Here is a 22,885-nt window from a genome sequence, read left to right as displayed (position 1 = left end):
TTACTGAACCTTTAACTTGTGCTGACTAACCCTGACCATTGTATCTTGTGCTGACTAACCCTGACCGTTGTATCTTGTGCTGACTAACCCTGACCGTTGTATCTTGTGCTGACTAACCCTGACCGTTGTATCTTGTGCTGACTAACCCTGACCGTTGTATCTTGTGCTGACTAACCCTGACCCCTGTATCTTGTGCTGACTAACCCTGACCGTTGTATCTTGTGCTGACTAACCCTGACCGCTGTATCTTGTGCTGACTAACCCTGACCGTTGTATCTTGTGCTGACTAACCCTGACCCCTGTATCTTGTGCTGACTAACCCTGACCGTTGTATCTTGTGCTGACTAACCCTGACCGTTGTATCTTGTGCTGACTAACCCTGACCGTTGTAACTTGTGCTGACTAACCCTGACCGTTGTATCTTGTGCTGACTAACCCTGACCGTTGTATCTTGTGCTGATTAACCCTGACCGTTGTAACTTGTGCTGACTAACCCTGACCGCTGTATCTTGTGCTGACTAACCCTGACCGTTGTAACTTGTGCTGACTAACCCTGACCGCTGTATCTTGTGCTGACTAACCCTGACCGTTGTAACTTGTGCTGACTAACCCTGACCGCTGTATCTTGTGCTGACTAACCCTGACCGTTGTAACTTGTGCTGACTAACCCTGACCGTTGTATCTTGTGCTGACTAACCCTGACCGTTGTAACGTGTGCTGACTAACCCTGACCGTTGTATCTTGTGCTGACTAACCCTGACCGTTGTAACTTGTGCTGACTAACCCTGACCCCTGTATCTTGTGCTGACTAACCCTGACCGTTGTAACTTGTGCTGACTAACCCTGACCGTTGTATCTTGTGCTGACTAACCCTGACCGCTGTATCTTGTGCTGACTAACCCTGACCGTTGTATCTTGTGCTGACTAACCCTGACCCCTGTATCTTGTGCTGACTAACCCTGACCGTTGTATCTTGTGCTGACTAACCCTGACCGTTGTATCTTGTGCTGACTAACCCTGACCCCTGTATCTTGTGCTGACTAACCCTGACTGTTGTATCTTGTGCTGACTAACCCTGACCGTTGTATCTTGTGCTGACTAACCCTGACCGTTGTAACTTGTGCTGACTAACCCTGACCGTTGTAACTTGTGCTGACTAACCCTGACCGTTGTATCTTGTGCTGACTAACCCTGACCGCTGTATCTTGTGCTGACTAACCCTGACCGTTGTAACTTGTGCTGACTAACCCTGACCGTTGTATCTTGTGCTGACTAACCCTGACCGTTGTATCTTGTGCTGACTAACCCTGACCGTTGTAACTTGTGCTGACTAACCCTGACCGTTGTATCTTGTGCTGACTAACCCTGACCGTTGTAACTTGTGCTGACTAACCCTGACCGTTGTATCTTGTGCTGACTAACCCTGACCGTTGTAACTTGTGCTGACTAACCCTGACCGTTGTATCTTGTGCTGACTAACCCTGACCGTTGTAACGTGTGCTGACTAACCCTGACCGTTGTAACTTGTGCTGACTAACCCTGACCGCTGTATCTTGTGCTGACTAACCCTGACCGTTGTATCTTGTGCTGACTAACCCTGACCGCTGTATCTTGTGTATTAAGCTTGCAATCAGTCGATTAAATCCTCAAGAAATGCGACAAGAGGAATGCGCGTGCGTATATTGTGATTTGTTTAACACTTTTTTTGGTTACTACATGATTCCATATGTTTTATTTCATGGCTTTGATCTCTTCACTATTATTCTACAATGTAGAAAACAGTCCAAATAAAGAAAAACCCTTGAATTAGTAGGTGTGTCCAAACATTTGACTGGTACTGTATATATCAACGAATTGTTGAGGGCACTAGAATAGTCTGCAGCACCCGGCCTCACCCTTCCAGAATAGTCTGCAGCACCCGGCCTCACGCTACTAGAATAGTCTGCAGCACCCAGCCTCACCCTACTAGAATAGTCTGCAGCACCCGGCCTCACCCTACTAGAATAGTCTGCAGCACCCGGCCTCACCCTTCTAGAATAGTCTGCAGCACCCGGCCTCACCCTACTAGAATAGTCTGCAGCACCCGGCCTCACCCTACTAGAATAGTCTGCAGCACCCGGCTTCACCCTACTAGAATAGTCTGCAGCACCCGGCCTCACCCTTCTAGAATAGTCTACAGCACCCGGCCTCACCCTACTAGAATAGTCTGCAGCACCCGGCCTCACCCTACTAGAATAGTCTGCAGCACCCGGCCTCAACCTTCTAGAATAGTCTGTAGCAGCCGGCCTCAACCTACTAGAATCTGAATTCAAATGTCTACTGTTTGCTGATGATCTGGTGCTTTTGTCCCCAACTAAGGAGGGCCTACATCAACACCTATATCTTCTGCACAGATTCTGTCAGACCTGGGACCTGACAGTGAATCTCAGTAAGACAACAATAATGGTGTTCCAAAAAAGGTCCAGTTGCCAGGACCAGAAATACAACCCAAAATTCACAGAATGGGACAAATTGAGACTCTGCATGCAGAATTTGCAAAAATATCCTCTGTGTACAACACCAGATAATGCATGCAGAGCAGAATTAGGCCGATACACGCTAATTATCAAAATCCAGAAAAGAGCCGTTCAATTCAACAACCACCAATAAGGAAGCGATTTCCAAACCTTCCAAAACAAAGCCATCACCTACAGAGAAATTAACCTGGAGAAGAGCCCCCTAAGCAAGCTGGTCCTGGGACAGCAACACAATTAGACCCAACCAAATCATGAGAAAACAAAAGATAATTACTTGACACATTGGAAAAAACACAGAGCAAACTAGAATGCTATTTGGCCCTAAACAGAGAGTACATAGTGGCAGAATACCTGACCACAGTGACTGACCCAAAATTAAGGAAATCTTTGACTATGTACAGGCTCAGTGAGGTTAGCCTTGCTATTGAGAAAGGCCACCGAAGGCAGACCTGACTCTCAAGAGAAGACAGGCTATGTGCACACTGCCCACAAAATGAGGTGGAAACTGAGCTGCACTTCCTAACCTCCTGCCAAATGTATAACCATATTAGAGACACACATTTCTCTGAGATTACAGACCCACAAAGAATTAGAAAACAAATCCAATTTTAATAAACTCCCATATCTACTGGGTGAAATACCACAGTGTGCCATCACTGCTGCAAGATTTGTGACCTGTTGCCACAAGAAAAGAGCAACCAGTGAAGAACAAACACCATTGTAAATGCAACCTATATTTATTTTCCCTTTTGTAATTTAACTATTTGCACATCATTACATAACAGTATATAGACATACTATGACATTTGAAATGTCTTAATTATTTTGGAACTTGTGTAATGTTTACTGTTGATTTTTTAATCATTTTTTTCACTTTTGTTATCTATTTCACTTGCTTTTGCAATGTAAACATATGTTTCCCATGCCAATAAAGCCCCTTAAATCGAAATTGAGAGAGAGAGAGAAAGACAAGAGGCCTCTTCTCCTATTTTCCTCAAAACAGGAAGAAAGGAGATGTTTACACAGCTGGCTAGGCTGGCACCGTCCCTTTCAGTGGAAATCTATGGTAGACAGTGGGCACCCGGCAGGACCAGGCAGGGCACCAGGCACTACCAACAGTTGCCTCCGCAGACCGCCAACTTCAATGATTAAATCTAGGACACTAAAAACAAAGAAAGGTAAAAATATAGAACAACAAATGGCATATCGGAACCCACTGATGCTTGTGGCTAAAGCCAGGGCTAGTCGTGGTTAGCTTGAAACATGGCTGTGCCTATTTGTGGGTCGCAATACAACTTGAAAGGTTTTTATGTGAGTCAAATCACAAGACGTTTGGGAGATGAAGAGGTCAGAGGAGGGGAGGCGCACGGGTGCACACAGACACGCATGGGTGCACACATGTAACCGATGTGAAATGGCTAGCTAGTTAGCGGTGGTGCGCGCTAATTGTTCCCCTTGCTCTGCAAGGGACGCGGCTTTTGTGACGCGAGGGGTAACGATGCTTTGTGGGCGTCAGTTGTTGATGTGTGCAGAGGGTCCCTGGTTCGAGCCCGGGTTGGGGAGAAGAGAGGGACGGAAGCTAAACTGTTGCACACTCACCTAAACATTCTCTGTTAGGGTGTAGCTCTATAATATCTACATCCTCTCCTGCCTCACACTCTTAGCATATTTTGGGCAAAAAGCAAGGTATGACAAATGTCTGAGAACGTTGCGGCAACGCCTTCCTAAAGCAGTAGCATCTGACTGCATGTGAACTACATTAGCTCATTAATCTATCCTCGAGCGAGAAAGGAGGAGATGAGGAGAGTGTAGTCTGGGTCAACAATTTACACCAACTCCAGCGACAAACACAGGGGTTTCTCTTCTGACTAAATGGCTGGTGAATTTCTCTGGACTGAAAGTGCATATCTGAAGTTAGCGTTTTTCCGTCTACCTCAAGAACAGTAGGGGTATTGAACTAGGCACCCAAAACACGACCTCACAGTCTCTCTAACTCCCTCAGACACGCCCTAACACCTTATTTATTCACTCACTCCATCACAAGGTACATCTCTCTGTTGACCGCTCCTCCCTTCCTCTCTCTCTCCCTCCATCCTAAATTCTGAGAGGACGCACAATCACAATATGTAGCTTTGCGTGAATTAAATCGATTGCATGTTGAGTAAAGACTGTTAAAGCTTAATAGACCATTAATGGGTCTTAGTACAGTAAGTGCATAACGTATGCTTAAGACATTATTTATATGTCGTGTGTGTGTGGGTGCATTCAATCAGGATGAATAGAGTTCATGTAGACCACTGATGATGCCCCTGGCATGCTTTTAACATGTCGAGCTGAAGTATGTTCAATAGCATAGTGGCCATTCTATTGACATTCAGATTGCCAGAGCACAGTGTGAAAATAGACACATAGAACATTTATTCAATGATTGATTGATATGTGTCCAGACTGGTCAAGTCTGGTCCCATCGCACGTTCACTAAAGTGCTACTAACTGGGACTGGATGCATCAGAGTGTATGTATGGATCCGCACGCCCGCCTGCCGCTCGCCTATCTCTGTCTGTCCCGGTCTCTCTCCCTCACATTCAATACTAGTGTACATTTTCTATTAGATCAGGCTATATACTGTTATATAACTTATTAGTGCGCTCTTCTGGAATCAATTTGAGTTAAGCAATTCTGTGTCCAAACTCCAGTGTTCTAAAAGAATAGTCAAATGATAAAGGAAAATATCTGATGAATCTGGAAAAGGATTTGGGTGGTGGACACAATGTGAACTCGCCTACACCCCTAGCAAAGACTAGTGACTTAACTTGTTTAATTGGTCAGTAATGCTTTCCATCCATGGAAAATTAGACTTCTTACATAAGATATGTGGGAAGCATCCAGAAATTTCAACGGACTCAAACTCAATTGTAAAAGTGGATAGAAAGTTCAGTAAAAATTTAATGACACAATTTTTGACAAGTATTCTACACGTAATATGGTAGTGTAATATGAGATGCTATACTAGCCTATCCCTTACAAAAGTTTTTAAACTGCAGTCCACTGTGGTGTTTTGGACACAGTAACTGCAGAATAACTGCAGTTAAACGGCACTGTAACTGCAGTTACTCTGCAAAATTACTGCAGTTAAAAGAACGTTTTGGAGGCAGTATTTGCAGCATACTAGTTATATCACACTCTATCTGCAATATCTTTTCGTAAAGTTATATATAGTTTAGTATAGTATAAATGCTGCTGAATGGAGTCAATGAATTGGCATAGCAGTTTTGGTAAGAGTACAATAATTTGGCAAACTGGTAGAATTTGAAGTCATTCACTTTTGCAAGCAGATAATAAGCAATGAAAACATGACAGAAGTAGGCTAACGTTACAGACCAATAAGTTCGCCATAAATATCTAACACAGAAGTTTTTGCCGTAGTGACGTGTGTGAGCAGCAGACTACACAAAATGTTTTTCAATTAAATTGTCGATATATTGATGAATAACGGCATGTTAGGCTATGATAAATATGAATACACTACAAGTCCTCTTACCTTACTCATCTCAGGGTTTGGTCCTCTTTTAAAACCTGTTTACATTGTTCATATATGATGAATGACGTCCATACATCTTAGCATATATCATTGCTAACATTATGTGGCTCTTCTCGAATGTGCATTCTTTCAGATCTATTGCCGACATAGGGAGTAAGGTCAACAACAAAGCAGATATGCACAAATCTATTGGCCAGGTCAAACTATGGGTTAATTGTCTGATTGATTCTGATATGTACACTACCGTTCAAAAGTTTGGGGTCACTTAACTTAGAAATGTCCTTGTGTTTGAAAGAAAATCACATTTGTTGTCCATTAAAATAACATCAAATTGATCAGAAATACAGTGTAGACATCTTTAATGTTGTAAATGACTATTGTAGCCGGAAACGGCAGATTTTTTTATGGAATATCTACATAGGCGTACAGAGGCCCATTATCAACAACCATCACTCCTGTGTTCCAATGGCACGTTGTGTGAGCTAATCCAAGTTTATCATTTTAAAAAGGCTAATTGATCATTAGAAAACCCTTTTGCAGTTATGTTAGCACAGCTGAAAACTGTTGTCCTGATTAAAGAAGCAATAAAACTGTCCTTTAGACTAGTTGAGTATCTGGAGAATCAGCATTTGTGGGTTTAATTGCAGGCTCAAAATGGACAGAAACAAAGTGCTTTCTTCTGAAACTCGTCAGTCTATTCTTGTTCTGAGAAATGAAAGCTATTGCATGCGATAAATTACCAAGAAACTGAAGATCTCGTACAACGCTGTGTACTACTCCCTCACAGAACAGCGCAAACTGTCTCTAACCAGAATAGAAAGAGGAGTGGGAGGCCTCGGTGCACAACTGAGCAAGAGGTCAAGTACATTAGAGTGTCTAGTTTGAGAAACAGACGCCTCACAAGTCCTCAACTGGCAGCTTCATTAAATAGCACCCGCAAAACACCAATGTGAATATTACCACATTAATTTGGCTAAAATAATAAAAACATTTACAATAGGATAAATTGTGCACACTGTATTCAGATCTTTGCCTGTCATGTCACTGTCCCTCACAACCCTACAATGAGAGCAGATTATAAAATAGCAGCACCTAGTGGCGAAAAAGGAGAAGAGCAGCTCAGTCTCAGCCACATTGCAGCAGATATTTGTGTACCTAACCATTTTGGAATACTTCTTTCTATCTCAAGGGATTTAAACTTTTCAAATACCTTGATTGATTTCACTATATGCCTGATGAAGAAAACTTAAAATGTTTTGAATCCCCCTCAAAAGAAGATTACGAGCCTTTGGTAAAGGTGGTTAGAATCTTATAACCAAACAATATCATGTTAACTTTATTATTTGAATTGGAAATAAAGATGAAATTTTAAATGTTACAATTATTAAATAATAATGATAATATTGTCCATCCTAATTGTATCCCAATAATTTTACTTGATAGTGAATTACCAAATCACTTAACAAAGAAAGCTCCTCTTCTCCTCAGTCTCATGGTTCCCCAAAGCCCTCCTGCTCTGGCGAGGCAGCATCGCATCAGTGGAAACCAAGACTGTTCTCAGGGCAGGCCAGGTTGTAGCTAAACATGATGGTACAGGAGAACAAGATGTGGAAGGAGGCTCTGAAGCACTGCAGGGATCACTGACCTCGCCAGCTTGCTGTCTGAGACTGAGCAGCTCCAGATTCTTTTAAAGTGTGCCCAGAGGGACCAGTCCATGCTTTTTCGGTGGCTTCTGGATGTGGGTGAACAGGGACCCCTGGAGTCCCAGGTCTGGACCGGGGAAAGGCTGCCCCGCTGCCTTACACAACCTCTCCGCTCTTGGACCCTGGCCAGAGAGAGCGAGCTTTGTGGAACCAGAGACTGTAAGTAGAGGAGGAACTTCCTCTGTTACAAGTGATTTGATAATTCATTATCATTGATGGGTAAAATTAGTTTTTAAATAACATAGGATACCATGTTTCACTGCTAATTAAAAAGGTTGACTGGAATTAGCTTTAAAAAACTAATAGGACCATCCGTGGAAGAGGACAGCACTATGATACAATAAAATAGACTACAATGCATACATAGTACAGTGAACAATGTGTGCAACATACAGTACCAAAAGTTTGGATACACCTACTCATTAAGGTTTTTCTTTATTTTTACTATTTTCTACATTGTAGAATAATAGTGAAGACATCAAAAATATGAAATAACACATACGGAATCATGTAGTAATCAAAAAAGTATTTAACAAATCAAAATAGATTTTAGATTCTTCTAAGTAGCCACCCTTTGCCTTGATGACAGCTTTGCACACTCTTGCCATTCTCTCAACAAGCTTCACCCGAAATGCTTATCCAACAGTCTTGGAGTTCCCACATATGCTGGGCACTTGTTGGCTGCTTTTCCGTCACTGTGCGGTCCAACTCATGCCAAACCATCTCAATGGGGTTGAGGTCGGGTGATTGTGGAGGCCAGGTAATCTGATGCTGCACTCCATCACTCTCATTCTTGGTCAAATAGCCCTTACACAGCCTGGAGGTGTGTTGGGTCATTGTCCTGTTGAAAAACAAATTATACCAACCCATCTGGTTTGAGCTTAGTGGGACTGTGGAAGCCATGCTGGTTAAGTGTGCCTTGAATTAAATAAATACATCACAGACAGTGTCACCAGCAAAGCACTCCCATACCACCTACTCCATGCTTCATGGTGGGAACCACACATGCGGAGATCATCCGTTCACTTACTCTGCGTCTCACAAGGACAAGGCGGTTGGAACCAAAAATTGCAAATTTGGATTCATCAGACCATTTCCACCGGACTAATGTCCATTGCTTGTGTTTCTCATCAGAAGCAAGTCTCTTCTTCCTATTGGTGTCAAACGCATTAAGTAAAGAAATTCCACAAATTAACTTTTAACTGTTAATTGAAATGCATTCCAGGTGACAACCTCATGAAGCTGGTTGAGAGAATGCCAAGAGTGTGCAAAGCTGTCATCAAGGCAACGGGTGGTTACTTTGAAGAATCTCAAATATAGAACATATTTTAAAATACATTTGATTAACACTTTTTGGGTTACAACATGATTCCATTAGTTTCATAGTTTTGATAAAGTCAATAGTCAAAATAAAGAAAAACTCTAGAATGAGTAGGTGTCTACAAACTTTTGACTGGTTCTGTGTACAATTATCTGTAAGGTCTGTGAGCTGAGCAGTGAATTTCAAACAGATTCAACCACAAAGACGAGGGAGGTTGTCCAATTTCTCACAAAGATTGAATATCTCTTTATGAGCAGGGACCCTGGGCATCTTTCAGTTGGTGTTTTTCAGTCATTCCCACACCTTTTTAGTGTCCTAAGTTTTCATAACTGTGACCTTAATTGCCTACCGTCTGTAAGCTGTTTGTGTCTTAACCACCGTTCCACAGGTGCGTGTTCATTGTTTATGGTGCATTGAACAAGAATGGGAAACAGTGTTCAAACAATTTACAGTGAAGCTCTGTGTAGTTATTTGGATTTTTCCCAAATTATCTTTGAAAGACAGGGTCCTGAAAAAGGGAAGGTTTCTTTTGCTGAGTTTCAACACATCACTGAGCACCACTCTTCATATTTTAAAGCATGGTACTGGCTGTATCATGTTATGGGTGTGGTTGTCATCGGCAAGGACAAGGGATTTTTTGGGGGGGTAAAAAGAAAGGGAATACAGCTAAGCATAGGAAAAAAAATCTATGAGGAAAACCTGGTTCAGTCTGCTTTCCAACAGACACTGGGAGACAAATTCACCTATCAGCCATACAATAAGCTTAAACACAAGGCTAAATATACACTGGAGATGCTTACCAATACGACATTGATTGTTCCTCAGCCTAAATTCAGGCTGTAACACAACAAAATGTCTAATAAGTAAATTGGTATGAAAACTTTCTGAAGACACTGTAGAAGCAATTGCATCATCATTTCTCTTTCGTAACCTTAAAGTGTGTGTTCACATTGAATAGCATTGGCCGTGTCGTTAAACACACACACACAAACACAGAGAGAACCCTTTTTATTACTGGAAAAAACAAAACTGTTTTCCCCCTTTTGGGAGCTATGTGTCAACAGCAGTCTTACCCCAACTGGACTGTAAAATATAACACACTTCTTATTATGCTAAGGCGCTTTCTCAGTAAAACAGTACTGCTGCATTTGGCGCATAGACACTCCCATATCAGTATGCCTATAAGCCGTGTCTCAGTCGATGTACGGTACGAGGCGGCCACCAGTCACCACCCTTTGTATTAATATCCCCCAGACAGAAATAAATGCTAAATCCAGGGGGGGGGGTGGGGGGGGGGCTCCTTGGTGTTTGAACCAATAAACAAAGCTTCTTTATCTTCTTCATCTGCCCCAACCTCACCCAAACTACTTAGCAGGGCCCATGGCACACTTCCCAGAATCTGTCCTGACCTGACCCTGCCACAGAAATGCAGCACTCATTCCACAACGCATGGAGGGTAGGGGGTGTCTGAGGTGTTCTCCCCCAGGCAAATCTAAAGGAGAATTATATTGTAATATAACAAGACTATATATCAATTGTAACAGGTACATTTGACTACTTTGGTACACTATACGATAAGTGACATTTGTCCAAATACTTATGACATCTTCAAATGTGGGGACTAGATCTATAAATTACTAAAACATATACAGTACCAGTCAAAAGTTTGGACACCTACTCATTGAAGGGTTTTTTATTTTTTACATGATTCCATGTGTGTTATTTCATAATTTGGATGTCTTCACTATTATTCAACAATGTAGAAAATAGTAAAAAAAAGAATAGAAAAAACAAAAAGTGTGTCCAAAACTTTCACAGGTACTGTATATGCAACAACTATCAGTGGAGTATGTAGCCTAAAAAGCATGATATAAAAATATTTTATCGTTACTATGACATGTTTTGTTATAAAGTAAATCAGCCGGTTGGGGAGATATTACATTGCAACAATAAAACCTGGAAGGAACAGACAAATCGAGCCTGGACTTTAGAACACACCGGACCATTTTTTCCCTCAAGGACCCCAAACTAGCCTTTTTTCCCCCTCTCGAGGCCCCCTCACCGGCCCATTTTCTTCTTAAGGGCCCCGCTATTAGCCATATAATGTTCATTTTACACAACAACAAAAAATCTAGACAGGCCCATCTGGCATTAGCCAGAAATGCCAGATGGCCAATCCGCCCCGGTCCTAGGCTACAATACTATGAATGTGCAAATAGCCTAATAGAATCCCTCAGTCAAGAGAATCCATTACAGAGAGCTGCAGCGCTTGCATTAAAACCAGTGGAAACAGTATGGAATGGACAATTTATAGATACCAGTGTTTTAAACACAGATTAGATGCATGTGCTTGTTCCATAATACACTGCTCAAAAAAATAAAGGGAACACTTAAACAACACAATGTAACTCCAAGTCAATCACACTTCTGTGAAATCAAACTGTCCACTTAGGAAGCAACACCGATTGACAATAAATTTCACATGCTGTTGTGCAAATGGAATAGACAAAAGGTAGAAATTATAGGCAATTAGCAAGACACCCCCCAAAACAGGAGTGATTCTGCAGGTGGTGACCACAGACCACTTCTCAGTTCCTATGCTTCCTGGCTGATGTTTTGGTCACTTTTGAATGCTGGCGGTGCTCTCACTCTAGTGGTAGCATGAGACGGAGTCTACAACCCACACAAGTGGCTCAGGTAGTGCAGTTCATCCAGGATGGCACATCAATGCGAACTGTGGCATAAAGGTTTGCTGTGTCTGTCAGCGTAGTGTCCAGAGCATGCAGGCGCTACCAGGAGACAGGCCAGTACATCAGGAGACGTGGAGGAGTCCGTAGGAGGGCAACAACCCAGCAGCAGGACCGCTACCTCCGCCTTAGTGCAAGGAGGTGCACTGCCAGAGCCCTGCAAAATGACCTCCAGCAGGCCACAAATGTGCATGGGGGAACACTGGGTTAAACTGCCTTGCTCAGGGGCAGAACTATTTTTTTTCCCTTGTCAGCTCGAGATTCGATCCAGAAACCTTTTTGGTTACTGGCCCAATGCTAACCACTAGGCTACCTGCCGCCCCATGGAAGGTGGCGATTAGCAAAGAACTCCAGACTTCACTGCGACAACAACTGAAAAACAAAAGGCAAAACACAATAATAGTGTAACAGAGTTGGAAACCATATTCAACCATGGACGATAAATCGATAAATACAACCATTCAAAGCTAGAATAACAATAAATCACAGAACTCATCATACCTTATATTTTAAACTCCAGCTGTGCAGATTTATTCAAGACGTGTTACTGTAAATATGCTATCTTTTTGGCAACATTTTATTTTTATGGCAATGGGAAGTCCAACATGGTACAAAGGAAATCACCTTTTTCACTGTCTCCTTGATGTAGGACTTCTTGTTTGACAGGTCATGACGAGGGTGCATTTTAAAAACCTGAAACCCATCGTAAGAGAATAAGCAAACCGTAAGTAACGACAATGACTATATATTGTAAAAAAAAAAAAAGGTTAATCTATCAGGTTAAGATGCACTGTTAAATGAATCCATGAGGAAATGTGTGAGCGTTCAGTGTATGAACTAAAAGATTACAATGACTAACCTTCTTGAAAATGTCCTTCATTGTGACTTTCTCCAGGTCGACATGGGCCACCAGTTTCTTCACTGTTGTTTTCAGCTCCTCATTTGATGGCTTCCTGGTCATCATCTTAACCAAGGGTCCATCATCCGAACTGTCCTCTGTGATGTCATCATCTGATTCTGAAAGCAGCACTTAAACCAGAAGTGAGAGAAACAATGAAAAACACACAAGTTTTTTAAAAGAGTTGTGTCAGTGCTGTAAAAACACATACAGCACCCTGTGAAAGCATTTATTAGGCTACCTTGCAGTTTTAACATTGCTGTTTGTTCCGGACCTACACATCCTACATTGCAATGTCTTGACTAAAAACTCACCTGTTTTCCTTTGCATCAAACGCCTTATCTTTGCTTTCCTCATTGCTTCAATCTGTAATCCAACAGGTGCCAATTTAATATCTGGCACTAAGAAACCATCATTCACATGACATTACAATAATCTCAAATCGATCTAGAGACTAATGACAACCTGCTATGCACAGCCATTAAGCCTAGACCTGGGACGATAAACCAAAAATTATCGACACCGACCGTACGATCACTTTTCACAGGCATTTTGATGATATCATTTATTACAATGAGTATTCTACATTAGCGAAATGTGAAGTTTGCAATGAAATCAGTTTGCTAACATGGGTGATTGTTAATGGGACAACTGATGGCTACAACCATTAAACTAGTAGTAGTTTAAAAGAGAATAAAAACTGTGGTGCACATTAATGTTAAACTTAGCGTTCTATTTACCATCATCGCATCAGTTCAGGCAATTCATCGCAATATGGATTTTTGTCTCTAATTTAGCCTATATCATCCAAATTAATTTAAACTCGCCTGCTGTTCATATTTGTTGTCCTCAAAATCTGTTGAGGTAAGGTCAGAGATCTCAGAAACATCCTCCTCATCTGAACATGGTTGCCACATATTTCTGTGTACTGCCTCAATCTTTGTATGTGTGTTTGGCAATACTCTCTTCAGGGGAAAAATAGTCTGCAGGGAACAACGTGTGTTAGTATTCCAGTGAAGTTCTGCACTTTACTGCATGTAAAGATTAGGATGAGGTGAATATCTATGGGAATATTTACAGTATAGCTTAAATGCGTAGATTCGGGTACATTATAGCAGATTCAATATAGCCCTGTTTGTTCAAAGCTACGCTCAACCAACAACTTCAAAGTATTGAAAGACTCCAAGATCTGAAGAACCCCCATTCTAAATCACAGTCAGGTGAAAGATGATCACATTTCCTCTTACCTTGGCTGAGGCTTGGTTGATACCATAACCATCCTCATCGTTGGAGTTACCAACATAGTCTAATCTCTTGTGCCTCAACCCAGCCCTCTTGGTTTGAGAACCGCTGCTAATTTATTGTTCAGCTTCCAGTTCTCGGTCTCTCCCCTCCTCAGTACTCTGATGTGACCTGCTCTGAGTTCTACTGGATTTACTTGTTTGTTTGACTGTTGGACAAGAAACATAGCAGAGCGATGGGCACTTCTGCTTAATTTGACAGTAGAGAAATTAAGTATGGTGGGCGTGTACATTGATGGCGTCGGTGGGATTTTTAATCATGATTCACATGCCTACATATATTTCATGATAATTAGCCAAAACATTAATGAGCCACTCTAGATCATTAACGTATTTCTGTCAGGCGTTGTGAACTAAAATGTCTGATAATTACCTGCGGGAGATGCAGTTTCACCCTCTGAGGGAGAAGTAGCAGGGCTGGTTGGGGGTTCTCTGCGGCATCGGGGGGTTGTGCTACGAGGAGACGGTGTCTTGCTGTCTCTTTTCCTTGCCGACTCCAGTTTCATCTCCCTCTCATACTCTTCCTCAGTAATAACCCTAGCTTTCAGTGAGGTCTTCATCTTCTTTGGTCTCGTCTTCTTTTGATTATCTATCTCTGTGAAGACCTCAGCCAATTCTAGATTATTCAGTCCTGCTGCTACCAGGGGGTGGGACATGTACTTGCTGGGAGTTACTGCTGGTGGTGGCGCTGATGGAGTGGGGCTGGAGGGAGTCGCAGTCTTTTGGGGCTGTTGCTTTTTGGATGTCAAGGGAACTTTTTTACTCCAATCTATGGCACTGGGATTAAAGGGGAAGATCCCAGCTTTTCTGAACCCGCTGACTACAATCTTCCGCTCTTTGCATTGCTGGTACGGCTGACGGAGAACCATGGGAAAGTCCATCTTGGAAATGACTACGGAGTTTTTGAAGTGGCAAAGGTCTCCAGCTACCTTGAAAAACCCAGTCTTCAAAGCAGAGAAGTAGGTCAAATCCAGGGGCTGCAGAATGTGACAGCTGTTTGGAGGAAGGAGCACAACGTTTTCTTTTCTTGCTGCCTCAATCACCTCCGGATCCAGGTGACTTTTGTGTCCATCAAACACCAGCAGCAGGGGACATGTTTTCACAGCATACTTGATGAAATTATTCACAAACCACCCCCTGAAGAGTTCATTGTCAATGTATCCTGATGGTGATGTGCCATAGAGAGCATTAGCTGGACCTTCCTTGGTGTAAGGTCCTCCTGGGAATCTCTTTCCAAAAATTCTGAAAGGGGGGACATCTTCACCAGCCGCATTAAAGCAAGCCAGTACTGACACACGGTCACGTGTACCAAGTGCCTGGATGCAATTCTTCTTTGAGCCCTTTGGTGCAAGGACCTTTCTTTTAGATGCATCCATCTGGAACCCTGTCTCATTACAGTTGTACATCTGAGAAGGTTTATCCTTCAACCCATGTTGCTCCAGCGTCTTCTCCATGAGCTCAAAGTATTCAGTCATATCAGGTTTTGTAGCCTGGTTGGCTCTGCATCTATTAAGGACGTCGTCTACTTTCTGCATGCTCTGGGTTTTGCCTCCGTCTAAAAAACAACCACTATGTTTGGCCTAATGGTGTGACGTTATCTCCTGAGTTTCTTCTACCTCCTAATGGCAGTGCCATATGCCACTCTGGCCTTGGTCAGGGGTAACCTTTCCACTTTGTCTGTCACCTGTGGTGGACCTTGGTACTTTAAACATCACAGATGCCATTACTGATTAACATGCCCTTTTTGCATGCCCCTATAGCCTTCTCCGTGTTTTCATTACTACAAACTTTTATTTTGGTTTGTAATTGAATATACCATGTGGTCTCTGCAAGGACATGCAAAGAATATAAATACAAATTATCAAGTCAATGTTAGTCCCATTCGCATCTCAAAGTTGGCTAACGTTAGTTACTTGTAGCTAGCTATATACTGTAACGACCCTGGGTTTATAAGCGCGGAAATCGAATCTAGGGTCGTTACACTACTCCCTCCTTTCAAAGAGCGCGTCCTCGCGCTATCTTGCGACTTTACGTCTTACAGGAACGCGCTCACCGGCCAAGCACACGCACTGTCGTGGATGCGAGGTCCGATCACTTCTGACACCAGTGTAATGAAACAGCAGGGAGCAGGTCTCGAACCCTCGACCTTCTAGCCCGAGGTCCGGCGCGCTATCGACTGTGCCGCAAAAGCATGCTCTGGTGTCAGAGTCGATTTCCGCGCTTATAAACCCAGGGTCGTTACAATACTTTTCTAAATCTCTTAATAAATGCTTCGTGGGCGACCGTTGTTGATGTGTGCAGAGGGTCCCTGGTTCGCGTCCGAGGTCGGGGCGAGGGGACGGTTTAAAGTTATACTGTTACACTCACTTTTTCACAAAGCATCTCCAACCATTCCAGCTCCAAAGCCTCAGGTAGTCCCTTTCCAGTCAACAGTGAGAAAAGCATTAAACAATAGCATCACCAAGTGGTGAGAAAGGTGAAGTGTGACAAATCAGTTTCCTAGCTTCTGCTTCTTCCAGTGGAAATTCATGTACCAAACAATATAGGAACTCTTCTTTCAACTATCCATTCCGTCTCAAAGGACCTAAAGGTAACTACAAACATTGTGCCTAGTTCTGCTAGCTCAATGAGCGGGAATAGAGCACCCAAAGTCTGAGAGAAAGATTGAATATCCTCAGAATTACAAAAAAGACCAGCTCAGTTGGGAAGGGACTACAGGGTCTATGAACAAACACATTCACCCAGTTGTCCTGGGTGGTAGATGCATGACTATTGTGAAATTGCTGGATTTGAGCCCCCAACCCCTTTTGTCATACTCAAGCCAAAGGCTAGCTCATTCCCCAGGCATCTCCAACCATTCCAGGCCCAAAGCACTCAGCTTCTAATATTGAGATGGGCGAGGAGCGAACAGTGCCATTAATTCATACATAGTGGGTTTCATTAATACCTTCTGGTAGATTTTGTGTGTGTGGGGGAACTGTAACTCTTCAGCAAGGCTTCTGTTTGCAGCGAACATTTCAGAGTAACAATTTCAGTGGAATGAACATTCCAAAATGTACAATTTTTTAAGGATTACTGTGGATTTTTAGCGACAATATTCAAACTGAAAATGACGACGCTATTCCTAAAATATAGCCAAAGTCTGCATGGACACTTGATTATTTTTTGCGGACGTTTAGACCTGAAACAGACACTTGTGTTCGTGGCTAACACAAATGTTATGTTAGCAAACTATTTCCCTTTCCCAGGATGTGAGAGGGCAGATGGGAAACCGGAGTTATGCTCCTACAATGTCTGGGTATTTATATCCCCACTTTCCATGAGCAGGAGTGTCACCTCAAAAATAGCCATGAAACTCTCCGAATAGGAATGGGAAAGTGTGTGTAAGACAAAACATCGCTCTCCATTGAGGAATGCACCTAGTCAACAAGGACCCTATTTTGGCTCACACATTGACATGAACAACTCAAACATTGGCAATGGCATACAAGAGAGCAATGTGCATTGGTGACATTGCAGTATCTGTGGGTTGGAGTAATGTAACGTGTAGACAACATTGCCCATCATAAACATGAATATTATACAACATATAAAGACAAATGGATCGCTGTTTACCCATGCCACTGTTTTTTCTCTAGATCAGGAAAAAAGCCTTCCCCAAACTGTTGCCAAAAAGTTGGAAGCACAGAATCATCGAGAACGTAATTGTATGCTGTAGCGTTAAGATTTCCCTTAACTGGAACTAAGGGGGCCATGAAAATCAGCCCCAGACCATTATTCCTCCTCCACCAAACTTTACAGTTGGTACTATGCATTGGGGGAGGTAGTGTTATCCTAGCATCCGCCAAACCCAGATTTGTCCGCCGGACTGCCAGATGGTGAAGCGTGTCCAATGGCGGTGAGCTTTACACCACTCCAGCCAACGCTTGGCATTGCGCATGGTGATCTTAGGCTTGTGTGCAGCTGCTCGGCCATAGAAACCCATTTCATGAAGCTCCTGAAAAACAGTTATGGTGCTGACGTTGCTTCCAGAGGCAGGTTGGAACTTGGTAGTGAGTGTTGCAACCAAGGGCAGACTATTTTTTACGAACTACGCGCTTCAGCCCTCGTCGGTCCCGTTCTGTGTGCTTGTGTAGCCTACCACTGCGGCTGAGACATTGTTGCTCCTAGACATTTCTACTTCACAATAACAGCACTTACGAACTGGTCCTTGTTGAAAGGTGGCATCCTATGAAGGTGCCACATTGAAAGTCACTGAGGTCTTCAGTAAGGCCATTCTACTGCCAATGTTTGGCTATGGAGATTTCATGGCTGTGTGCTCAATTTTATACACTAATTAGCCGAATCCACTAATTTGAAGGGGGTGTCCACATTCTTTTGTATATATAGTGTAGATCTGGGGTATTCAAATCTTACTCTATGAGGTCCGGACTACTGCTGTTTTTCTGTTCTATCTGATAATTAATTGCCCGCTCCAGGTCCAAATCAGTCCCTGATTAGAGGGGAAAATGACACTGATGAAGGCCGAAACGTTGCCTGAATGAAATAAATACTAAAAAGAAACCTTGTATCTCCTTTTTGAGTGCGGACCAGCTACACAATTTTGGTATTTTATTTGCATTTTGGTCGATGCACCTGTTTTGAGTTTAATGGTCACAATACGTTTCATTGATTCAAGTATTATCATAACAGCACAAAGTTGAGCTTGTCAACGGTCACAACAGGACCTGATTTATGACAGACCTAGATCATGTCAAGCCCTCCCTGGTGTGAAGTCATACATACATGCAGTTCTCATTTTGAGAACCGACTAGTAAAAAGACCCACTGGAGCCATGTCGCAATGTGGCCACTTTTAATACAACTATAGCAGACGCAACGCATAGGTGCGTAACGGACACCACTTCCTCTTCAACTTTGACCCCCGGGGAGCATGAGTAACACCCTTCAATCGCCGACGACTGCCATCCCTCGCTCATTTGCTAAGCAGGGTTGGTCCTGGTCAGTCCCTGGATGGGAGACCAGATGCTGCTGGAAGTGGTGTTGGAGGGCCAGTAGGAGGCACTCTTTCCTCTGGTCTAAAAAATATCCCAATGCCCCAGGGCAGTGATTGGGGACACTGTCCTGTATATGGTGCTGTCTTTCGGATGGGACGTTAAACGGGTGTCCTGACTCTCTGAGGTCATTAAAGATCCCATGGCACTTATCGTAAGAGTAGGGGTGTTAACCCCGGTGTCCTGGCTAAATTCCCAATCTGGCCTTCAAACCATCATGGTCACCTAATAATCCCCAGTTTACAATTGGCTCATTCATCCCCTGTAACTATTCCCCAGGTCGTTGCTGCAAATGAGAACGTGTTCTCAGTCAACTTACCTGGTAAAATAACGGTAAAATAAAATAAAAATTTCTCTTTTCACTTGACCTTTTTAATACTAACCGGTATATCACCCCTTCTCGCCTTCTGACAGGAAACTAAATGGGACTTGCGACATGGTGGGCGGCGAATGCCAGGGATACTTGAATACCTTTGACTAAACACGAGCCATTTCCAGAGAGAGAGGACACCCTACTGTCTGCATGTGTGTGTGTGATTGATTGAGAGAATTCTCTAAGTTAGCCACCGATTCAATTTCCACCAGGTAATATCTCCATTGGAAATTATACTGTATTTCTTATCAACATTAACATCAATGAATGAGGTCAAAGCATCCAACAAAGTCCTGTGTCATGCTAAATCAGGTTGACATGGTTAAATACTGCCAACAGCTATGGAGTCATACATTGCCTGGAGTCCAAAAGACAGTGAGGAACAATCATTAGCAAACTCCTGTAACCACCATGCCATGTGATACTGTGATTAAAATGACAATTATCCACATACACTATCAGATTCAACTAATCAGGGTGTTGTTAAGTTAGATGAAGTGTGGTAGGGCTGGGCTGGAACAAAAACGATTGCACACACATCTAGCCTCGAGGAACTGACTTTCAATCAGTTCAATCTGAACCGTTTGTGATTGTGTTTGTTATATATCACATGACACTTTGGTTTTAGAAGTGGGGTGGCATTTGTATTAGTATTATTTTATTTATATTTTTCAGTTGGATGAACAGCCTACACGACCGCTCGGAGGTGTCCGCATGGTCCTAAAGCGCACCCGTACCACGTTTTGTATCACATTCCAATGATAAAAATGGAGGGGACAAAAATGCAATTTCAGAATGTGGGGGGGACATGCCCACCCCGTCTCCAGTGAAAGTTGCGCTCCTGCATGACACTATCCATATACATGTTCCGTAAATGCTATTGGTTGTCTCACAGACAGCGCATTCTCCATAGACTAGGTGGAAGTTGCTACATTATGGTTTAAGACTGGGGTCCTGGCTAGAATCATTGGTTTTGTTTACATGTTGATGGGTCACAAGACAACTCTAAAAAGCATTTTACGAGATACTCACAGCACAATAAATTGAGAAGTGGTATAACTACCTAGATAGTACAGAATCATGGTCAATCTATTCATATCCCATTCAAGTCCCCCAAATGATTGTCTCCTGAGGTAATATTGTAATACTATTATAATTTTCCATCCAAAGCTACTTACAGTAATACATCCATACATCTTCCGATGGGTTGCCCCAGTGTGATTCAAATGCACAACCCTGACATTGCAAATGCCATGCTCTACAAATTAAGCCACTGAAGGGTTAAACGTTTAGCGAATTGCAGAGATGTCAACAAGTCCCTCACTTACCTCAGCCAGCTGCAGGATTTCAACAGGGACACCGTGGACCACTACTTTTGTGGATCCATCAGGTTCTGGAACGCATCTCTTTCCATTGTGACGCTGGGTACTGTGAACGCATCCCATAGATACGGTAGTACTCTTCTCTTGTTTTTTATGTCAGTTATCCGGTTTTCCCAAGGACCTGCTCTCCTTCCTTATATTTATTTTCAAAGGGATCCACTCTCTTTTCTTCACAGTGTATCTGGGTTCTCCCTTTGCTTCTTTGGCACTCTTATTTTAGCCACCCCCAAACCCTTCTCCCTTTCCTTCCCGACTGCTCACTCCAATCTGCCAGGACTGGACCCCTCAGCCTCCACTCAGTCCCTCTCTCCTCTCTCTGGCTGTCCCATCTCTCCCTTTCTCCCTCTGTCACGAGCTGTTCTCCCTTCCCTTCCAGCCTGCACAAACCTTCCTCTCTCTCTCTCATCTCCTGTTAGACCTCTCTGACTGCCCTCTCTCTCCCCTTTCAACCTTTAAAGAAACACCCTTCTCTTGCTCTCTCTCGCTCCCCATCTCTTTTTACAATGTTCCCCCCTCCTGTCAGCCTGCTGCACAGACCCTCCCCTCTACCCCCCTACAGGGAGAGGGGCAGCTGTTTTGGCTAGGCTGACATCAGCCTTCCCCATTTCTTGGTGTATGTTCAGCCTCTCTCTTTCTCTCCTCTCATATGGGAGCTATTAGATAGCGCCGCTCACTACGACACCCTGCCCGGACTCTGCAACTTTGCACGTGAAGGGAGCAGATAGTGAAACGGTTCCTTCCTACCATTTTTCCTCTCCTCCTTCTCTATGTCATGTGGGAACAACAAGAGAGAGTGCCTCACACACTCAAATAACCTGTCCACCCACCCGGAACCTAAAACTCTACTTGTAGAGAGAACACACACAGGACATCAGTACTGTAGTTCTCTCTATTTCTCACCCTTTCCCCCTCTATATTTTCCCTAAATATCCCTCTCAACTGAAAACAATGAAAGACTGTTCCTTTAGAACTGTATATATCAAGGGGATGTTGATGTTAGTAAAAGTAGCGAGGCTGGAGAGGGTCTGCTCCTGTCCTGCGGGAGTCACATGGGGAGCTGGACCTCCTCGGAGAGCCAGCTGGTATTCCGGCCCAACCATCAGGAATAACACTCCACAGCAAAGAACAGCAGGTGGGGAACACAAACACAGTTACACCCCCCCCAACAATGAATTCCCATTCAAAATCCTATTTTCCCTGACCCTAAAATAGCCTTTTTACAAGTAAGGACTGGCAAAATGTCAATTCCCTGAATTTTAGGTGGTTTACTATTCTTGTGAGGACTTCTAGTACTCAAGTATAGTAAAATGTGTACACAAACACCTGTCAGCATTCCTGAGGCAAATCATCAAGATGCTGATGACTGTTTTAGCAGAGGAGTCCAGGACCCTCCTGTCCCTGTCGAGCAGGCGTGAGGGAGGGGGACGGGTGGCACAGCAGGACCCTCACCACTTGCCATCATGAGTTCTGTATACAGTGGGGGTTAAAGAGTGATTACTACCAGAGAAACAAACTGACATCTATGTTCAGGTCAGGACCACACCTGGGGTGTATTCATTGAGGTGAAATGTTCACAACGGTGCAGATTGAAATAGAGCAGACTTCCATTTCTGCATGACAATCATATCTGTTAAACAATTCATTTCTATCTGAAGGTTTAACTGCGGCACAATGCAAACTGAGACCAAATTATTGCTGATTAATGGCCGTCCTTGTCAAGGAACTGCATAAATACAAATTCATATAATGGGCTCTATGGAATAACATTACATATACAGATGAAGTAGGAAGATTACATACACCTTAGCCAAATACATTTAAACTCAGTTTTTCACAATTCCTGACATTTAATCCTAGTAATAATTCCCTGTCTTAGGTCAGTTAGGATCACCACTTTATTTTAAGAATGTGAAATGTCAGAATAATAGTAGAGAGAATGATTTATTTGAGCTTTAATTTATTTCATCACATTCCCAGTGGGTCAGAAGTTTACAATTAGTATTTGGTAGCATTGCCGTTAAATTGTTTAACTTGGGTCAAACGTTTTGTG

At 43.0% G+C, this 22,885-nt stretch overlaps 1 protein-coding gene across 2 annotated transcripts; it reads right to left on the bottom strand.

Annotated features, from left to right (window-relative positions):
• Positions 1–5,693: 5,693 nt before the first annotated feature.
• LOC129815641 (protein DEK-like) lies at positions 5,694–21,442 on the bottom strand. 2 transcript variants are annotated; one of them, XM_055869625.1, is made up of 5 exons: positions 20,782–21,442; positions 13,041–13,092; positions 12,688–12,857; positions 12,453–12,521; positions 5,694–12,200 (listed from the first exon to the last, which is right to left on the bottom strand). In XM_055869625.1, the coding sequence occupies exons 1-5, from the start codon at positions 20,896–20,898 to the stop codon at positions 12,186–12,188; spliced, it is 423 nt and encodes a 140-aa protein (XP_055725600.1). In that variant the 5' UTR covers positions 20,899–21,442; the 3' UTR covers positions 5,694–12,185. The 2 variants fall into 2 exon arrangements, 1 of the variants encoding a protein (XP_055725600.1); XR_008753456.1 differs by lacking the exon at positions 20,782–21,442 and having other exon boundaries at positions 13,041–20,775.
• Positions 21,443–22,885: the final 1,443 nt, after the last annotated feature.

This window comes from Salvelinus fontinalis, chromosome 18 (assembly GCF_029448725.1).
Source record: "Salvelinus fontinalis isolate EN_2023a chromosome 18, ASM2944872v1, whole genome shotgun sequence".
In the NCBI taxonomy this organism is placed as follows: Eukaryota; Metazoa; Chordata; class Actinopteri; order Salmoniformes; family Salmonidae; genus Salvelinus; species Salvelinus fontinalis.
The sequence above is the reverse complement of the archived record's forward strand: the minus strand, read 5'-3'. Positions and strand labels throughout refer to the sequence as shown.